This window comes from Cricetulus griseus, assembly GCF_003668045.3.
Source record: "Cricetulus griseus strain 17A/GY chromosome 1 unlocalized genomic scaffold, alternate assembly CriGri-PICRH-1.0 chr1_0, whole genome shotgun sequence".
Classification (NCBI taxonomy): domain Eukaryota; kingdom Metazoa; phylum Chordata; class Mammalia; order Rodentia; family Cricetidae; genus Cricetulus; species Cricetulus griseus.
Window position 1 is genome coordinate 4,845,698 of NW_023276806.1, and position 18,685 is coordinate 4,864,382.

Here is an 18,685-nt window from a genome sequence, read left to right on the forward strand (position 1 = left end):
TGCGAGCGTGCGCGGGGCTGCTGCTGGTAACGGCCGCGGCTCTGCAGCCCGTGCTGCGGTCCTGGCAGGTCCCGCAGCCCACACGCACGCACCTCCTGCTGCTGCCCATCTGTGCTTTGCCACAGCTTTCCTAGCGAGTCTCTCTCTGAAACACTGTTTTCCCTGCTCCAAACCGCCCTGCAATTAGCACGTTGGTGTGTGTGTGCGCGTGTGCGCGTGTGCATTGTATACATATACATATTGACCTTTTCAGGCAGGATTTTCTTGCTGAGACTTTGCGACCCACTTCTTACTTCGGCAAATCCAAATTTATGCTGTACTAATTCCTGCAACCCTATCCCCATTTTAACCAACCGTCAAAATTGGACTCCCTTGCCTTTGGCTTTTTCTTACCTGCTTATGAACTGCCCGTGTTGTCCTTTAGGAGTGGCAGCCTGGGGCCTTGCTCATGCTAGGCAGGTGCTCTGCGACTGAGCTGTGCCCCCAGCCCCTCCCACCTTTTACCTTTTAAAGCAGGGTGTTTCGAAGCTGCCTTGGCTGGTCTTGAACACATTCCATAGACCAAGGAAGCTTTGGACCTGTGATCCTCCTGCCTCAGCTTCTGGAATAGCTGTTCTTCTGTAACGCTTCCCCTCTAACCACAAATCTGAGACATGAGTCCCCCGGCCCCACTCTTCTACCAACACCCAGAGACATACGGACAGACGGAGAGAAGCACAGTACCCACTGTGACTGCTCACTCTGAACTGTCTTAGTCCTAGGACTCTTTCTGGGCCTCCCTTTAGTTTGTGTGTCTTCTACTTTAGTGGTGTTTATTTTCACTCTGACTTACTAGGAAAGAAGGAAAGTGAAAAACCAGGATAAGAGGAACACAATCGGACACATTCCCAAGTCATGGTATTAGATTCTGAAAATCTCTTAAATGTAGACCACTTATTTGACTCTGAGGTTTATAACAGCCAACACAAGACCAAGTGTATGTTACTAAAGACTACTATGAACACCAGTTACTCAGAACATGTGCCCCTCGCCAGACCAGATGGCAGAGCACCGTCCAGAGCTCTTGTATAGTTATTTTAGAGGTGCAGCTGTCTCCATATACCAGGTTCCCTGCTTTCACTTTCAAGTATCTTGGGGGAAAGATACCTAGAATTTGCAAATAAACAATGTTTATGTCACTGTTGGAATGATAATCTTTCCAGGTCTTTGACACTTTGGTCCTAACTTCTTTGCCAGTACAGTCTAATATAGAATTTGCGGACGAAGTTTCTGTTCTGCCTGGTCCCGCAGCCATTTAGTCCCAAGTAAACACACAGAGGCTTATATTAGTTGTAAACTGTTTGGCCGATGGCTCAGGCTTCTTATTGGCTAGCTCTCTCTTAATTATTAACCCATTTCTATCAATCTAAGTATTTCTATGTGGTGGCTTACTGGCAAATGCCCAGACTTCCTACCTACCCAGTGGCTACATGGTGACTCTCTGGCTTCTTTGCTTTTCTCTCTGCAGAATTCTCCTAGTCTGGTAGCCCCACCTATACTCCCTGCCTGGCTACTGGCCAATCAGTGTTTTATCCATTAACCAATAAGAGAAACATATATACAGAAGGACATCCCCTATCACAGAAACCACATATTTATGCCCATAATGATGAGGAAGGTGTTTAAAGGCATGCCCTTCACAGGCGTCAGCCAGCGCTACGTCTAATACAGTGTTAGTTACTGTCCTGCAGGGCCCTCCCTTTTTCACCCTTCATGATCACATGCTGCCAGCATATAACCTCTCAGCATCCTTCTCTTCCAACAAACACTTGACCAAGTGGCGTGTGACACTGTGGTAAGTGCCACATATCACTCATGAGGTCTTGGGCTTGAAGGGACCAGCTCCCCATTTCATCAGCCATAACAGCCGAACACGTGCTTGCCATAACTTTGCCTTGGTCACTTAGAGGTCAAATGCCTGCCTCGTGACAAGGAACCAATCAGAAGTTAGCTGGTGTGCTATGCTTTACGGCTCTGGGTGTGCTTTACGGACAAGTGCACAGCAACGACGCAGAGAGCATAGCAACCACCCTGGGGGGGCCTATGGGCCATAACAACCAGTTGGCCAATCAACACAGGGCAAGCCCTCCAAGTCTGGAGGCACACCAATCCTGAGCCTGTGCGTACCCCTAGACACTCCCCTTATGCTGCCCTATAAGATCTATACGCAGTGGCTTCGAACTGTCTTTGCTAGCCATCCGACATGGCGGGTGGATCAAAGACCTAAGCTAACATGGGATTAGCTCGTTAAACTACAATAAAGCCTCATGCAATTTGCATCAAGTTTTCGCCTCCATTCTGTGATTGGGGTGGTCCTGGGCTAAGATCCTGGAAGCCTGAGCTTTGGCTGTGGGGGGGGGCGTGTCCTTACATTTGGGGGCTCGTCTGGGGATTTGCAACCACCCCTCACCTGAGTGGAGTTGATCTTGGAGGTAAGCGGGTACCCTGCATTGTCTGTGTCTTTGTGTTTTTGTGCCGGCTGAAATCTGGTTCTGTGCTTTGCAGTCGCTCGTGTCTTGGGAAGAGACAAGAGCTCTGGTCTTGGGAGGAGACAGAGTGTGATCAGTAGACGTGCTAGGGAGATCACCGACTGCCACCCTGGAAGACGTTCCAGGAAGTCTGTGGGAACCTCAGGGACACTTGGGAGATTCCCGTCTAGGAGCCGGTGAGGGTACGGTAGTTCTGCTGGATTGGGGAAGTTATCTGCCCTTCCGGCTGTCTGTATTTCTGGAGTGGTTTTGTCTGTCTAGGTGGAGACAGACATCTGATAGTTTTTGTCTGTGTGTCTTGGGTTTGTTTTTGTCTTATGTGTGACTTTGATGATGGGACTGACTGTAACCAACCCCCCTCAGTCACTTTTGACCACTGGACGGACGTTAAGGACCATAGTTAGTCAGTTAAAGTTACAGCACCCCCTTTCGTTGAGTCACGTGGCGCCACACTAGGTAACTTTATTTTCCAGTCTTTGTTTCTGTATGGTTTCTGTACAAGAATTGTTTAGGGCAGAGGTTCGGATGACAGCTTCTGCAGTCTATAGGAACGGGACCTGGTAGGACCAAGTTGCTTACTCCATCTGTAAGGGGACCCAAGCGGGTCGCCCAATCTGTAGGACAGGGACTTACTGGGAGCAAGCCATCTGAAATTCCGAATAGGACCCTAGTCTGTGTTACTGTTCTGTCTGTCCACGTTTCACATTTGTGTTGTGTGTTTGTTAAGCATCTCTTTCTGTCCCTACTGCCCACGCATGTGGCATGCATGGGTCAGGGGTCTTTTCTTGTTGCCCTGAGCACGTGGCGCGTGACAGGAGTTCTGCCATGTGTCACGGGTTAGAATGTGTTGTGTTGGAGTCCCCCAACGCTGCTTTTCTGAACTCGAACTGCTGCTGCGGCCCTTACAGCTGAGCCTGGCCGATGTAGGTGAGTCTAGGATGTAGGTCCCTATCCCCACCTGCCGGTCTGTGGGGCTGTCTCTGTCACAGCTGCCATCCTGCCGTGGGTCCTGGCTTGCGCAGGAGTTTCCCTGCTCTGAGGGAACATGGCTGCAAGGCCGCCATCTGCCTAGCTGCCCGGCCTTCTTTGTGCTCCACACACGTGGTATGCAGGGGGACTTCAGGGGTCCTTTTCCCACCCCTGCATTGGCTGAGGGTCTGGGATTACCAGTAGCACCCCCGCCCCCCAGGTCTCTTCCCTGAGCACATGGAGCTCAGGGGTGAACCATCTGTCCTGATCCGGATGTTCTAAAAAAAAAAAACGGCCTTAATGTTGCTAAAAAAAAAAAACCTTAAGAAGGACTTTGATAAGAGTATATGTTGACCAAGAAATGAGAGAAAATGTAGGAGACTAAAGTAATAGAGAGAGAAAGGAAAAAAGAAATTTGTCTAAGAATGTCTATAGGAAGTTATAGAGGGTTAAAGCAAGTCGTAGCAGGTCAGAGGAAAGTTGTCGAAGGTCAGAGAAAAGGTTGTTACAAGTCAGAGAAAAATGTAAACTGTAAACTGTTATGGTTTCTCATGTCTACAAATAGTAAATTTTAAAATTGGTAATATAAGTTAAAATTCTAACCATATCAACTGAATTCAGTTTTAAAAGTTCTGTTTCTTTCTCAAGTAAATTATGTATACTTGTTTTAAAATGTTCTGTTGCCTGGCATAACCTGAGTTTTGTTACATGGCTGACTGGTCGCCATTTTGCTGAAGTTGAAAAAAGATACTTAAGCCGCCATCTTGACTAAAGGTGACCGCATGGGAATTAGAGGTACCATCTTAGAAACAAGTTTTTCAATTAAGATTTAAAATGTTAATGCTTCTATATATTACAGAAAGACTTTAAGGGAATTTAAATTTCTTTTTAAAACCAGTTTTTTTTAATGTTTGTTTTTATTAATGTTTGTACTTAAAGAGCTTCAATTTAGAATTATTTTTAAGCAAAGCCTGACAATGTAAAGTTCTTGTTTTATAAAAGATGCTAATCTATTAAAAGATGTTACAGTTTGTGTTTTCAGAACTTAAGTTTAGGGTGTTGGTGGCACACGCCTTTAATCCCAGCACTCGGGAGGCAGAGGCAGGTGGATCTTTGTGAGTTCAAGGCCAGGCTGGTCACAGATTGAATTCCAGGACAGGCTCCAAAGTCACAGAAAAACCCTGCCTCAGAAAGAAGTTAAGTTTAAGCAAACAGCTAAAATATGTACATGTAGCTACTGTTTAAGGAATATAAGGTAGCTCTATGCAGTTTTAAGTTCAGCTGTGCTAAGTTTCAAACATTTTACTAAGTTAAAACCAGTTACAGTCAGACTGAAAATTAATTACAGAAATAAGACCTTACCTAGCCACCTGTGTGCTTAAGGAAAGTAACCTAAAACAGACAAACAGACCTCTAATGCTTCAGAGACCTGCAGAATATGGCATTTAAATTGTTATTTTAAAAGTTTATAATATCAGACAGACTGCCAGATCCTGACAGTGACCCAAAGTCTCCAAAGAAGATTGTGAGGCACCCCATTTCTTGCACCTGGATGATGGTGACGATGACCAGTGAGCAAGATGCTCAGATGTGATACCTGTTGCCTGTCACGACCTGGCCGAGACTGTGGACAAAGCTGCTGGACACTGGAAAATTGATTGTACCCCTTTGCCTAAACAAAACAAGGTCAATCTTTTCCATGTCCCTCTTCCACAGAGAGGGAAAAACCTCTCACCTTATAGGCCTGGTGAAGATTGCTGTTGTTTGAGACAGCTGCATCCAGCGGTAATGGAGAGACTTGGGTGTGGCTAACTGTATATGGACTGGCTTCTAACTGGCTTCTGTCACTTTTTAGTAGATTCGGATAAAATATACCCTTCTCAGAGTCTTACAGGCTCCATCCCTAGCATCACAGCACAAACACGGACGCCAACAAAAAACATGGCCATATTTCTAAACACACAAGTACTGTTACCATTCACGCCCTAAGTTATTTGAGTTGATTTTTCTTCTAGGTTATTTTTACCCCAAAATAAATTGAATTATTTTTAATTAATCCTTACAAATAATAACTTAAGAATAACCCTCATTTTTTGCAATGCAATGTACTTAAGTTTTGTTAGGTATTATAATTAAGTTGTCTATTGTTTTAGAGCACAAGCGATTCTGGGATTCAGAAACAGCACTGCTGCTGGCTCCTGGTGACACACAAACCTTGTGTGAAAGATGATGTGGTAGGTTTTTAATATTTAGAAGATAAACTTTAAAATCCACAGTTATGTTCAATACATATGGAAAGAATGGAAGATTCACGTGTATCATTGTAATGACTGAAGATGATGAAGTCTGGAGAGCTTTCACTCCTTTGGCCCTGCTGGGCTGCAGGGGGTGATGGTGTGGTGTGAAGTGTTGCTCTACAGGAGATGATGGTGTGAAGTGGTGTGAAGTGTTGGGCTGCAGGAGGTGGTGGTGTGAAGTGTTGCTCTATAGGAGGTGGTGGTGTGAAGTGTTGGGCTGCAGGAGGTGGTGGTGTGAAGTGTTGGGCTGCAGGAGGTGGTGGTGTGAAGTGTTGGGCTGCAGGAGGTGGTGGTGTGAAGTGTTGCTCTATAGGAGGTGGTGGTGTGAAGTGTTGCTCTATAGGAGGTGGTGGTGTGAAGTGTTGCTCTATAGGAGGTGGTGGTGTGAAGTGTTGGGCTGCAGGAGGTGGTGGTGTGAAGTGTTGCTCTGCAGGAGGTGGTGGTGTGAAGTGTTGCTCTGTAGGAGGTGGTGGTGTGAAGTGTTGGGCTGCAGGAGGTGGTGGTGTGAAGTGTTGGGCTGCAGGAGGAGGTGGTGTGAAGTGTTGGGCTGCAGGAGGTGGTGGTGTAAAGTGTTGGGCTGCAGGAGGTGGTGGTGTGAAGTGTTGGGCTGCAGGAGGAGGTGGTGTGAAGTGTTGGGCTGCAGGAGGTGGTGGTGTGAAGTGTTGGGCTGCAGGAGGTGGTGGTGTGAAGTGTTGCTCTGTAGGAGGTGGTGGTGTGAAGTGTTGGGCTGCAGGAGGTGGTGGTGTGAAGTGTTGGGCTGTAGGAGGTGGTGGTGTGAAGTGTTGGGCTGCAGGAGGTGGTGGTGTGAAGTGGCCATCTTCCTGCAGCTCAGCAGAGCATCTGCCTCAGCAGCAGAGAGGCTGTGTGCATTTGGCATGTTGGATCCAAGTCTTTCAAGTCGGTTATTTAGCAACTTTACAACCTGGAAGAAATTATAGAAAGAGAAGAAGGGGATTCGCCCTCTCTGCATTGCTGGCTTCTGTGTTGGAAATAACTACACATCATGGACAGATTTCACAGCCTTCATGGCTGTGTTCAGTCGTCTGTTCTCTGCGACTGAAATGTGAGGTGAGCCCATGGAAGGTTGCATCAGGCAGGTGTCTTTCCCTGCCCCACCCAATGAATATATAAATGTAAGGAAAAGTTTAAACAAAATAAAAATATAGTAATGTTCTTAATGAAAGAAAGCAGAGGAGACAGATATTACAGACACTGTGTGCTTAGTGAGTGTGAGAATTTCTGGGAATGCGAAAAGAAGGTAGGAGAGAAGCGGAGGACAGGGCGGAGCAGCCAAGCCTGATGCTGTGCTTTGGGTCCTGCAGATGGCAGCTCTGAAGGGCGCAACCAGCAATGCTGTCCTGAAGTTTGAACCATTTATCCTCCATGTACAATGCCAGACACTGCAGGACGCACAGACCCTGGTAAGATTTTATGCCTGCTCTTGAATTTAGACATCTGTTGATAAAATTAATTTTAGGCTTTAAGCCACCTTTTAAAATTATTGGGTGTCGGTTATTCAGCTTATGTTTTGATTTAATTGTTTTCATCTGGTTGGTCAGTCTAGCTATTTATATGGAGTGTTAAGAGCAGGGGCTCCTGGTAGTCTCTGGGAAAGTAAAATGCATACCCACACATGGCCGCCATCTTCCTCAGCACTCTACATGTAAATTTCACAGGCCTGTGTCTTTGGTTTCCTTGCCGAGTTTAGGAGGACAGTCTGTGGGATTGCATGCTTGGCATCTCTCTGTGCATTTTTATGGCTTTCACTGGCTTACATGCAGGGTTGTTTCACTACCAGTGTAATTTAGTAAGAGTGCTCAGTTCCCTGCATCACAGAGCAACGAGGAGAGCTGTGTGCAGGCGCCTCTCACAAGATACTCTGAAGAAAGCTCCTGGAGGTAAAGACTGGAAAGGAATAGAAAAAGTTAGGCCTATAGCAGATTCAAATGTTCCTAATAGAGAATCTCAGAAGCAGAAAGGGCTTGGTGTGTTCTCAGAGCCAAAGGGAGAAAGATGGCAGCCAGGAACCTCAGGCCTGCAGGCCAGAGTGAAGAGGTCAGGTTCTTGCTCAGTCAAGTGGGAGTTGTAAAGGGTCAGTGCGGTTGTGTTCTGAGAGCCTAATTCTGCCACGGTATAGTCAGGGTTCTCAGTGGAGTATGGCGACACCAAAGAGCATGAGGCGGTGACAGAGTCAGTTTTAGTTTTTAGTTCATCAGAATGATGGTGTCAGGGGTCAGACAGCCTGGGAAATAGAAAAGGTGAAGGAGTAAGTCTTAGGTCTGGCCTGAGCACCTGCGAGCCAGGTAGTGTCTTCAAGAGGTTATCCAAGAAGCAAATAGTGTGAGGAATGCATTCTAAATGCTGGAGACTGTCTATCAGGGATGCCATAATAAAATACCACATAGTAAATGATTTGGAACAAAAGATACTTACTTTTTTTCCTGTGCTGGAGGTCAAAGGTCAGGGTTTGGCGGAGTAAGACTTCTTCCTCTGCCTACTGACAGCCACCCTCTCCTGCGTCTCTCATGGCCTTTCCTCTGTGGATGGACTCCACTAGGATCTCCATGGGGCCATCAGCCCTGTTGACTTAGGTTCCCCTGCTGGACATCTCATTCAGATCGCCAGCATAAGCGGTTTGGTCATGTGCTGTAGTACGTGGTCTTTGGCCAGACGCCTGTCTCACCCTCTCTTGGTGACATTTCTAGAACTGTTCTTCAGGAATGTGTGGCAGTCATTATGATGGGGGCTCTAAAGCACAGTCCACACAGCCAGACGCAGAAATGGTTTTGCAGTTACCTGTTTCCACCGCTTATGAGGCATAATTGGGGGTCTGTCTGTCTGGCGTAACTGAGGGTACCGTGTTTTCCTGCAGCACTCAGCGGCCGTTGCTTCTGGCTTCAGGAACTCTGGCATCACCGTGGGGAAGCGAGGAAAGACCATGCTGGTAAGGTCTGTCGGCAAGAACAGCTCTGTGGATGTGACATAAGGCCACTGGAGCCGCCTCTTGTCACTCCTGCTCTTTCCCTCCCTCCTCAAAATGCCTTGGGTTTTCTGGTCCCCAGACCCCAAGTGGCAGGCTCTCCCTCCCGACCCCAGGAAATCCTGACTTTGGATTTATATTTGAGTCTGTTTTCTGTCCCCCTTCTCTGCTTTCTTTGCTCTCCTGGTCACATCATGAGTCATCTACGATAATGGAATAAGTAAGGTTGTGCCACACGGAGAGCCTCACAGGCGTCAAGTCCTCCACGCTGGTGACCGGTGACCACAGCTGAGCTTTATAATCTGTGTGAGTTGTTTAACACCTCTGTCTGCCCAGAGGTCCAGCAGACTGATCTCCTTGGGCCAAGTTCAGCCGCTGGGGCCAAGTGCACTCTACCCTCTCATTCACGATTGGCTACAGCTTAGCTTGGTTTGTACCACTTCCTCGAGTTTGAGTAGTAAGATACCGTATGACCCACAAAACCAAGTATATTTACTGTCCCTTCACAGAAGAAGTTTGCAAGCCTCAATCTGGAAGGTCCCCAAGGTCCTTAAATCCTACATCCTTTTTGTCCTTTCCTGGCCAATGCAACCCATAGTAATTGTTGTGTTCACTATTTGCACAGCACATGGTGTATTTGAACAGGTCAAATTCCTGCTATTCTAGTTCTCTTGACTCTATTTTTAACAAATGACTTATTTCCCCAAAGAACTCAGGAAGCATCTAAACAGTAAATCAAAGCCTTCTCTCCACTCTGCAATATATCTGTTCCCCAAGGGAAAGCACAAAATTTCCTTGCCTTTCTCTCCTCTGTCCCCTGTATGCATTTAGCCACTGGTCTGATCATATCTGCCTGTGTGTCTTTGCCAGCCAGGCCCTGCACCCCATCCCTAAGTCAGAGCTCAGTGTCCACTCCTCTTTCTAAGACTGTCTCCTGACAGCTGGCTTCTGAGAGTTCTCCTCAGGCCTTCCAGTCCCTGACCAGTACTGTCAGAATCTCTACTTTAAAACACCAGGGCTTCCCAAGCTTTTCCATGGTACCCAAGGTCTTAAACTGTCTCCACCACCACCACCACCGTGTGTGTGTGTGTGTGTGTGTGTGTGTGTGTGTGTGTGTGTGTTCCAGCCATGCAGAGCTGCTACTGCTCTGGCTGAAACATCCACTCCCTGTTTTTATGATGTCTGATGACACTATTCTTGTCCCTGGAAACCCAGGCTAAAATGCTGGCTTTTGTCTTGTGGAGCTGAGTCCCAGACTTCACCGGGGCATTTGCCGTGTTATGAGCACTTTTCACTTGTGTTTGTGCACACAAGGATTCATGTGCTCTTTCTATGATAACACTTGGTGTGCATTGCAGCTCTGTGTGGTTGTCTCTCTTAGAGGCAGAAACTATGTAGTTGAATGATTTTCTCTGTGCCGCTGGTCCCCCTGGACTGGTTTCTCTCCCCTCTCGGGTCCCTGAAGCCACTTATGAAATATTTACTCAGAGGCTAATACTAAATATAATTGTTTGGCCAATGGCTCAGGCTTATTACTGGCTAGCTGTCTCTTATAAATTAACCCATTTTTAATAATCTATGTATCACCATGTGTCCGTGGCTTACCCCTTTGGCGGCTACATGGCTTCTCCCTGACTCTGTCTTCTTTATTTCCCTAACGCTGTTTGGATTTCCCCTTGGCTCTGTTCTGCCTGGCCATTTGTCAAAACAGCTTTATTCGTCAACCAATAAAAGCAGTACTATATTTGTAGCGTACAGTGGGACCTCCCCCATCAGGAACTAGGCTGTGCTCCTTTGGGGGTTGCCTCAGCCGCAGAGAAGCTCAATAATTAAGGATTCACTGTGTGAATTTTTGTTCTTGAATACTGATGGGTTTTGTAGGATTTTCTGCTCTGTCCTTATCCTCTACCCAGCTCTTGGATGCACATGGGATATGCTGACTGTTCTTTGACAGAGTTACTAAGCTTGGCAGCCCCCGAGCATTGAGCAGGCATGCTTTATTAGATCATAAACAATGTATCGCCACAACTCAGCATGATGGGGGAGCATGGCTTGCCCCTTGCCATACTCAGCTCCAGCAGGTACTGGAAAGACTCTGGTTTTTCCTTGAGTCCTCTGTGGATGCTTCGTTTATTTCTTTTCTTCAAATCCTATGCTGAAGTTTCTTAGCTGTAGAGGGATTGAAACTGTTCAAAGTTACTGGATTCTTTGAATATTACCTGATCCTCTGAAAAAGAGCGTATAGAAGCCCTTCTGCACGTGAGGAGAAATCTGTTTCATTCCCTTTGATTTGTTTGAGTTTAACTAAATTATATCACATCAAGGACCTCCTTGCTCTAATGGAGTTAACTGTTCCCGCTGAGCCCGTCTAGGACCTCTCTCTCTCTCTCTCTCTCTCTCTCTCTCTCTCTCTCTCTCTCACACACACACACACACACACACACACACACACTGGGCTCTGTGAGGACATTAGGACCTCTCTCTCTCTCACACTGGGCTCTGTGAGGACATTAAGACCTCTCTCTCTCTCTCACTGGGCTCTGTGAGGACATTAGGACCTCTCTCACACACACACACACTGGGCTCTGTGAGGACATTAGGACCTCTCTCTCACACACACACACACACTGGGCTCTGTGAGGACATTAGGACCTCTCTCTCTCTCTCTCACACTGGGCTCTGTGAGGACATGTCTACACTGCTTTCTCCTCTAGGCTGTCCGGAGTACACATGGATTAGAAGTCCCATTAAGCCATCAGGGAAAACTGATGGTGACGGAGGAATATATTGAGTTCCTGTTAACTATAGCAAACCAGAAAATGGAGGAAAACAAGAAAAGAATTGAAAGGTACAGTTAATTATTTATTTCCATGTTATTCATGTACGCCTATGTCATTCTTGAAAACAGGGATACATACTCCTTTAAGTTTATAGTCGGAACGGCTTGTGCAGTTGTAGACCTCCTGTGGAGAAGGAAAGATGCCTGAGGCCATCAGTGGGACTAGAACATACTGTGACAGACACTCCAAAATTGCAGAGGAGACTTCGTCGAGACAGCTAGACATGTGGCCGCCAGGACACTGCTGCAGAGAGAGTGATCATTTGGGAAAGAGTCCAACAGCTGTGGGAGCAGGTTGAAGGGAAGTTGTGCACACTGCCCTGGGTGTGGCTTAGACACCCCTTTTCAGTCTGATAGCATCTTAGACCCTGGGCCAGTTCAACAGGCAGCTGTTGCCATGGAGCCGATATGGAGCTGCATCGCAGGCTCATCGCAGACCCAGAAGACTGGGTCTCCAGGCACATCTTTGTATTCTTGTTCTTCAGCTGTACCACCCGGCAAGTGGACCAGCGCACAGCTCCATTTTAACAGGGTTTTCTGTGAACACTGCCTTCCATGTGTGTGAGCAGTTCTGCTGGGTCCTCCAGCAAGAGTGTATCTGTTGTGTTTTGTGTTTGGGGGTTTGTTTGTTTGTTTGTTTGGGGTGTGTGTGTGTCTGTGTGTCTGTGTGTCTGTGTGCCAAAGCACACTGTTGTGGAGGTCAGATGGCAGTTTTGTGGGTTACGTGGTTTCAGAAACTTAAGTTCAGGCCATCAGACTTGCGTGAGAGGTGCTTTTCACCCGTGAGCTGTCTCACTGTAGCCAACCAACCCAAGTGGTACATTTCCAGGTTACAGAGTGATGGACATTTTGACCTCGTTTGTAATTTCCCTTTTTCTTTCTTCCCACCCTTTTAACAGTCTCACGTCCCGTCACTGCCTAGATATCCCTTCGTTCACTTTTCTTTCTGTCTTAATGAAGACTCTTTATTTATTCAAGACCTGTGCAGCAGCCTCAGAACAAGTTATAGTTAGGATCTCTGCCTCTCATCTCAGTATTGCTCAAAGTCATGTCCATATACTGCAAAAGAAACCCATGCCTTGACTTGCCTGCCTGAACCCCTTAACTACCTAGAGATTTCCTGCTGCAGCTAAAACAGAAGCCGCCAGTGATAGCAATGGGAACTAGTCCCCAGAGGAGCCTGGGTTTCATCCGTGCCAAGTTCCTCAGCTCAGTTCTACCAAGTCACTGTCTTGTTTTTGATTGTGTCATCTCTAACCTGGGGAAATTGCTAGCTCAGAGAACAGTTACTGATACCATTGAATAGCATGTTCTTTGTGGTTGGCCTTGCTCGGTGACTCTTGTGGGCTTTCAAGACAGGAGAGCCCTTCTCTCCATTCACCCACAGCACGGTAGTCTGCACCACACCTGGAAGCAGAGAATTCCTAGAATTCACGAAGCTTCCCCGGGGGAGCCGTGTGACCCATGCCAGATGGGACACAGGGGATCTCAGCCAATTCCTCACACATAGCGGCTATCTCAGAGCATTGCAGGAGGCAGATCCTGGTTTAGAAAAATTGCTCATAAACCCTGTCCACAAAGTATGGACGTTCTAACCAAAGTGAATCTTTCAGGTAGTCACCTGACACAGACCTGACTGCCCACCAAACTGCAGACACGAACTGTACGGCTACCAAAGTTTAACTTCTATAGGTGGTGCTCCCCTGGGGCTGTTTATGGAGACCCAAGAAGCAAAGGTTCAGTTTCTCTATATTCTGTACTGAATTTCAACAAGATTATAAATATAGCCCAAGACCAACTAACTATACACCTGGTGAAGTTAATTGAGCCACGCTCACCAACCATAAAATCCAATTATGAGTTGAATCCATTGACTCAAAAATGTATTTTGAGATGATAGTTTGCATGCCGCCATCAAGAGAGCCAGGCTCATCATGTAAAATCAGTGAAAAATTAAAGAAGGGTAAAAAGTGTCTCAAGATCCTGATTACAAGATTACATGTGAATTCAGAGCATGTGAGTAAATTAGGGTGCTCCCCTGAGAGCTGTCTGCACATCAGCCAGATGCAGGCACAGAACTCTGGGTCTTAGAAGAAGAAAGGCCGTCAACACCAGCGGGTGAGCATGGGGGTGGGGATACTTCATCATGGTTCAGATAGCTGCAAGAATCTCATCAACAACAAATAGTTTGGAATTAAAGTACTTAAAAATATTTTGTGTGTATTGTTAGATGTGTGCATATGTATATGTAGGTATGTATTGTGCGTGGCATACTTATATGTGTCAGTATGCGTATATATGCATGAGTGTGATGTCTGCTTGGTCACATGTATGCACGTATGTATGAGAGTAGTGTATGTAGTGTGTGCACATGTGCAGATATGTGCATTTTGTGTGATATGTATGTCTATGGTATGTGCACATGTGTGCAGGTGTGCCTGTGTGTGTGTGTGTGTGTTTGTGTGTGTGTGTTTGTGTGTGTGTGTGTGTGTGTGTGTGTGTGTGTGTGTGTGTGCTATCTGCCCATGTGTGCAGGTGTGCCTGTGTGTGTGATATGTGTGTGTAGTACCTGCCCATGTGTGCAGGTGTGCCTGTGTGTGTGATATGTGTGTGTGGTATCTGCCTGTGTGTGCAAGCATGTGCATGCATGTGAAGTCTGTGTCCTGATCTCTCACTCTCTGCCTTGGGACAGGGTTCCTCACTAAACCTGGTGCTAGGATGGAGACAGACACAGGGCTTCTGCCACAGGCTCTCAGACAATCGAGAGCCCTTGATGTGGGTGCTGGGATCTGAACTCAGGCCCTGATGATTTTGCATTGTTATCCGTGAGCCATCTCCTCAGACCCTAAACACTTTTAACAGATAAAAGGTCATGGTTATGTCTGTGAAAAATAGTTCCCATGCCTGCTTCTCTATGGGAAGGGACTCAGCCAGCAGAACAGCCGAGGGCCTATGGCGTCTGGAGACCAGAAGAGACAGGGACCAGCAGACACCAGGAGCTATTTCAAACATAATGATGTCCAGGTGGAAAACTCTGTAAATCGGCCTCTGGAGGGGTCTCTGTCTGTTAATACCAGGTCAGGGCCTGGGTCCGATGAAGCCATGTGGCCCTGACTAGAAAGAAGTTAACCATGTTCTTCTCTTCGTCAACTGTGTAATAACATATTAAATCAAACAGAATAAAGGGCTGAGTATATTGGCATATAATATCATTAAGAATAAAGAAATCAGAAAGGCAAAGAAATTGAATCTGTTCCCAGTGGTTGACATTTTTAAAGTCTTTTTTACTATGGTAAAATATGTGTAGCAAAGTTTACCATGTTAACCAATGGCATTGTGGACATCCACATCATTAGAAACCACTGCCACCATCCATCTCCAGAGCCTTCATCACCGTAACAGAAACTGTACCCACTGAGCGCGGCCTCACTCTCCCTCCTGCAGCTACCCTGAGCACTCCATTTTCCGTGTGTGTGAGCTTGGCTACTCCAGCCGCTTGGCTGTGCCATCTTCCTTTGTTGGGATGCTGCCTCACCTCGTGGTGGTTTTGTTTGTTGCAGAATTGAGTATTGAACCTGGGGCCTTGTGCATGCTTTGCAAGAGGCCTACCGCTGAGCTACATTCCCTGACTAGCTGAACGTTAAGGGCTCTGCTATCGTGTCCCATGTGTCAGTCACTTTTCCTTTTCAAACTGGTGACCCCCATTGTGTTTGTGGACCACATGTAGTTTCCCTGTTGTTGCTGGAGATTTTTGTGTGTGTTTTCACTCTGATATGGCCCATGGAGTGGGCCGTGGATTTCTCTGGCCTACTCAGAGGAGATAGAAGGGCACAGTGAATAAGGAGGGATAAAAAGATGTGTGGTCTTTTTTGATAGGAAAGGTGGAGAAGATGGTGACGTGATCTTTGCTCCTCCATCGCTCCATGAATCAATCAGGCTTATTCTCTAATATTTGACTCCCAAGCTCTATTGAATAATAAAACGGTAAAAGAAGTCACAATACCCTGTCCGTCTGTTGACTGATAGTTGTTTACAGATTTTACCTGTGAGACACTGAGGATTGGTCTCCAGACACACACACACCTCCTCACTTCAGTCCTCTTGGATACACACCCAGAACTAGAGTGGTGGGGTAGATCCACATTTAACTCCCTGCAGAGCCACACCCCGCCATCCACAGGGACTGCACCGCCCGGCATCGTCTCCAGCCGTGAGGACTCCAGGCTCTATCCTTGAAGACAGCAGCAGGGTAGTGTGCGAAGGCTTCTCAGTAGACTCTCAGTTTGTGTTCTCTGGTCTTTCCTGATGTGCAGCACATGCTCCTTATTGGCCATATATCTGTCATCTTTACACGTGTCTGCTCAAGTCTCTTGTCCAAGTTTTAATTGGATTGTTGTTTCCCCCGAGTTGTAGGATTTCCTCTGTGTGCTGGATGTTCAGCAGATGTGTGATTGGCAGATTCTGTGGGCTTCCTTTTCACTATCAGCAGTGTCTTTACATAAGTTTTAGATTCTTAGTAAGCTGTTTGTCTGATTTTCTTTTGTTGCCTATCTTTGGTACTAAGCCCAAGAAAGAAACCATTGCCAAATTAGTCTGGTGTTTGTTTCCCTATTTGTTTGTTTGTTTGTTTGAGTTCTTGTATTTAGGTTTCTGAGGGTATTTACTGTAACCAGCAGGTGCTTTCAACACTGGTTGGTGGTTGAGTAAGTAAAGCGTTGGTGAAACTTTTTTCTGGCTATCCTTTTGTCTGCTGCAGCTCCTAGCTCCACTCCACATCAGATGAGAACTGCACAGCTAACCCATCCCAGTGTTGACCTCAGTCTCTCCCAGGTTAGACAGTGTGTGGTTCTTGTCTGTAGGATGCCAGAGATTAACTGTGTCCCATGTATTGTTATAAAAGAAGGAGACTGGATAAGGATGGATATGTCCATATGTGTTCTTTCAGAAAACACTCATATAGATGCCAATGAAATGTGAAGGACTGCTAGGCACTGTGGTTGAGAAATGAGTCCCTGGTGGAGCCTTAGCTTTTGCAGCAGCACAGCTGGGCCTTCTGATAGACAGCAAGTAACTGTAATTCTGTCCAAGGGATGGTGAATGCCCAAGATGGGTCTTGGAGTCATTGGTTCTCCAATATGAGGTGCCGTTAAATTCACCAGAGCAGTTAGTATGCAAATAGAAGTGTGGTGCAGGGACCCTCTGCCAGGCCCTGGGGCAGGGTTTCTAAGAAGATCCCTGTGATGGAAGGAGACAAGCTAGCCTGCTGCATGCATGGGAGCAGCACTGGACTAGATGGGTGTCCAAGTAGCCTTCTTAAAGAGGGAGAACACATTTTTACAGTAATGAAGGCAAGGAGAGTTTTAGCTGATTGGCTAAGACATGGCATCATCAAGCCTAAAAGAATAGATCAGTTCTAGGTGTGTTTCAGTCATTCACTTTCAGAATGCCCATATACGTAACCGTCTGTTTAATTCTTTACAGGTTCTATAACTGCCTACAACAAGCAATGGAAAGAAAAGCCATTTCCAGCTCACATTCTGAGACCAAAGAGAAAAATAGCCTACTTTGTACTCATAAGAATAAAAGGAACCAAGGAAAAGCACATGACCCATCCATTACTGAAGACCATGAAAAGGAGCTGGAAGGTGCTGATGGCCTGGGAATCAGTGCTGCACTCTTCTCAGAGGAAGACTAAGGTTTGGCCCTGATCGTGTCCGACACACATTATAAAGCTGCTCTTTACAAGAGTACTGTGGTCTGTGAGTGTATCCGCGCTGCAGGGGCCAGACTTAGTTTCTCTGGTCTAGAGAAAGTGTAAATGGCTTTTCAAAGTAGCTTTGTATATATTTGCTCTCTGAGTACTGTTTTTTAAAGCATATTAGGAGTCACTCCACAAATAAACTTACAACTTTTAATGCCTGTCTTTTTGGTTCCTGTTTGTGTTTGTGTGAAGTGGGAAAAGCAAGATTAATTCCCTCCCAAGGCAGTGTCAGCATTGTGAGCTTTGGAGTAGGAACTGTCCCTGAACTCCAGCTTTTTTAAGGTGAAGGTTTTGAGTTTGATTTCTCGCCATGGACAAGTGTTTCCTCCCCACTTGATTTTGTGGATAAAAATGACCAATGTTCATTTGGTATTTTGTTCAGAGAAACACCTGAGCCTTCTCTCTACTTTGTCCCTCATCACCAGAGCTTGCTCCTGGCAGCCCCTGAGACACATGGGGGGTAGCTTTTCCTAAGCTTGCTTGGGAATGATCACTGAAATGCAGACACCCCTGTAAAACAGAAACAAGTGTGCTATAACAGCTTGTTGATTCAGAAGCCCTGGGCTTGAGTTCTGATGTCAGAGGTCCTAATCAGTTTCCTGGGTTTCCATTTCTTCTGCACAACAGAAATGGTAACTCCTGCTATATTTACACTGCAGTGCTGACTGGGTCAGATTGCAAGTGTGAGACCGTTGACCAGCAGAGTCCACTGTACTGTTACCACTTACGCTCATTAAAAATGAAGGTGACTTCATACATATTTTCAAATATACCAGTCAAAAGGATGACATTGACGCCATCACAGCTGGAGCATGGTGGGAGCAGAGAGCATCTCCAGGTTGGGCAGCGGGAGCTTGAGGCGGCTGGTCACACTGCATGCGTAGCAGAGAGATGGACACGGGTGCTTGGCGCCATTCTCTTTATTCAGTCTGGGGCTCCAGCCAATGGGATGAGCCACCCACATCAGGATGGTTTTTTTCCCTTTTATTGAGATTGATTTTATTATTTTTATTTATATGCATGAGTGTGGATTTGTGTACATGAGCACAGTTGCCCGAGGAGGTCAGAGGTTTCAGATACCCTGGAGCAGGCAAAGGTGAGCCTTTTAACACAAACACATCTGGTCCATCACAGGGGATCCCAGATGCCAGCACACTGACAATGAAGGTTAACCATAATAGTCATCTTTTTATAAAAGAAAATAAATCTAAATGGATCCAATAAAATCAGCTCAGCGCTTTGGTGACGCACTGGCAACACCCTTACTCAAGACAGCATGAAAGCAAGTCCCATGGTCAGAGGCTGACAGAT

The 18,685-nt window shown here is 46.4% G+C and overlaps 1 protein-coding gene across 1 annotated transcript in view; it reads left to right on the forward strand.

Moving 5' to 3' along the window:
• Tyw3 (tRNA-yW synthesizing protein 3 homolog) overlaps positions 1–17,535 on the forward strand; it is a 17,829-nt gene extending 294 nt beyond the window's left edge. The window contains exons 2-6 of the mRNA XM_027395187.2: positions 5,651–5,731; positions 7,117–7,215; positions 8,667–8,738; positions 11,489–11,622; positions 17,095–17,535. Of these exons, the coding sequence (XP_027250988.1) occupies positions 5,651–5,731; positions 7,117–7,215; positions 8,667–8,738; positions 11,489–11,622; positions 17,095–17,308 (600 nt within the window). The 3' untranslated portion in view covers positions 17,309–17,535. The remainder of the gene's footprint in view (positions 1–5,650; positions 5,732–7,116; positions 7,216–8,666; positions 8,739–11,488; positions 11,623–17,094) is intronic.
• The last annotated feature ends 1,150 nt before the right edge of the window (positions 17,536–18,685 follow it).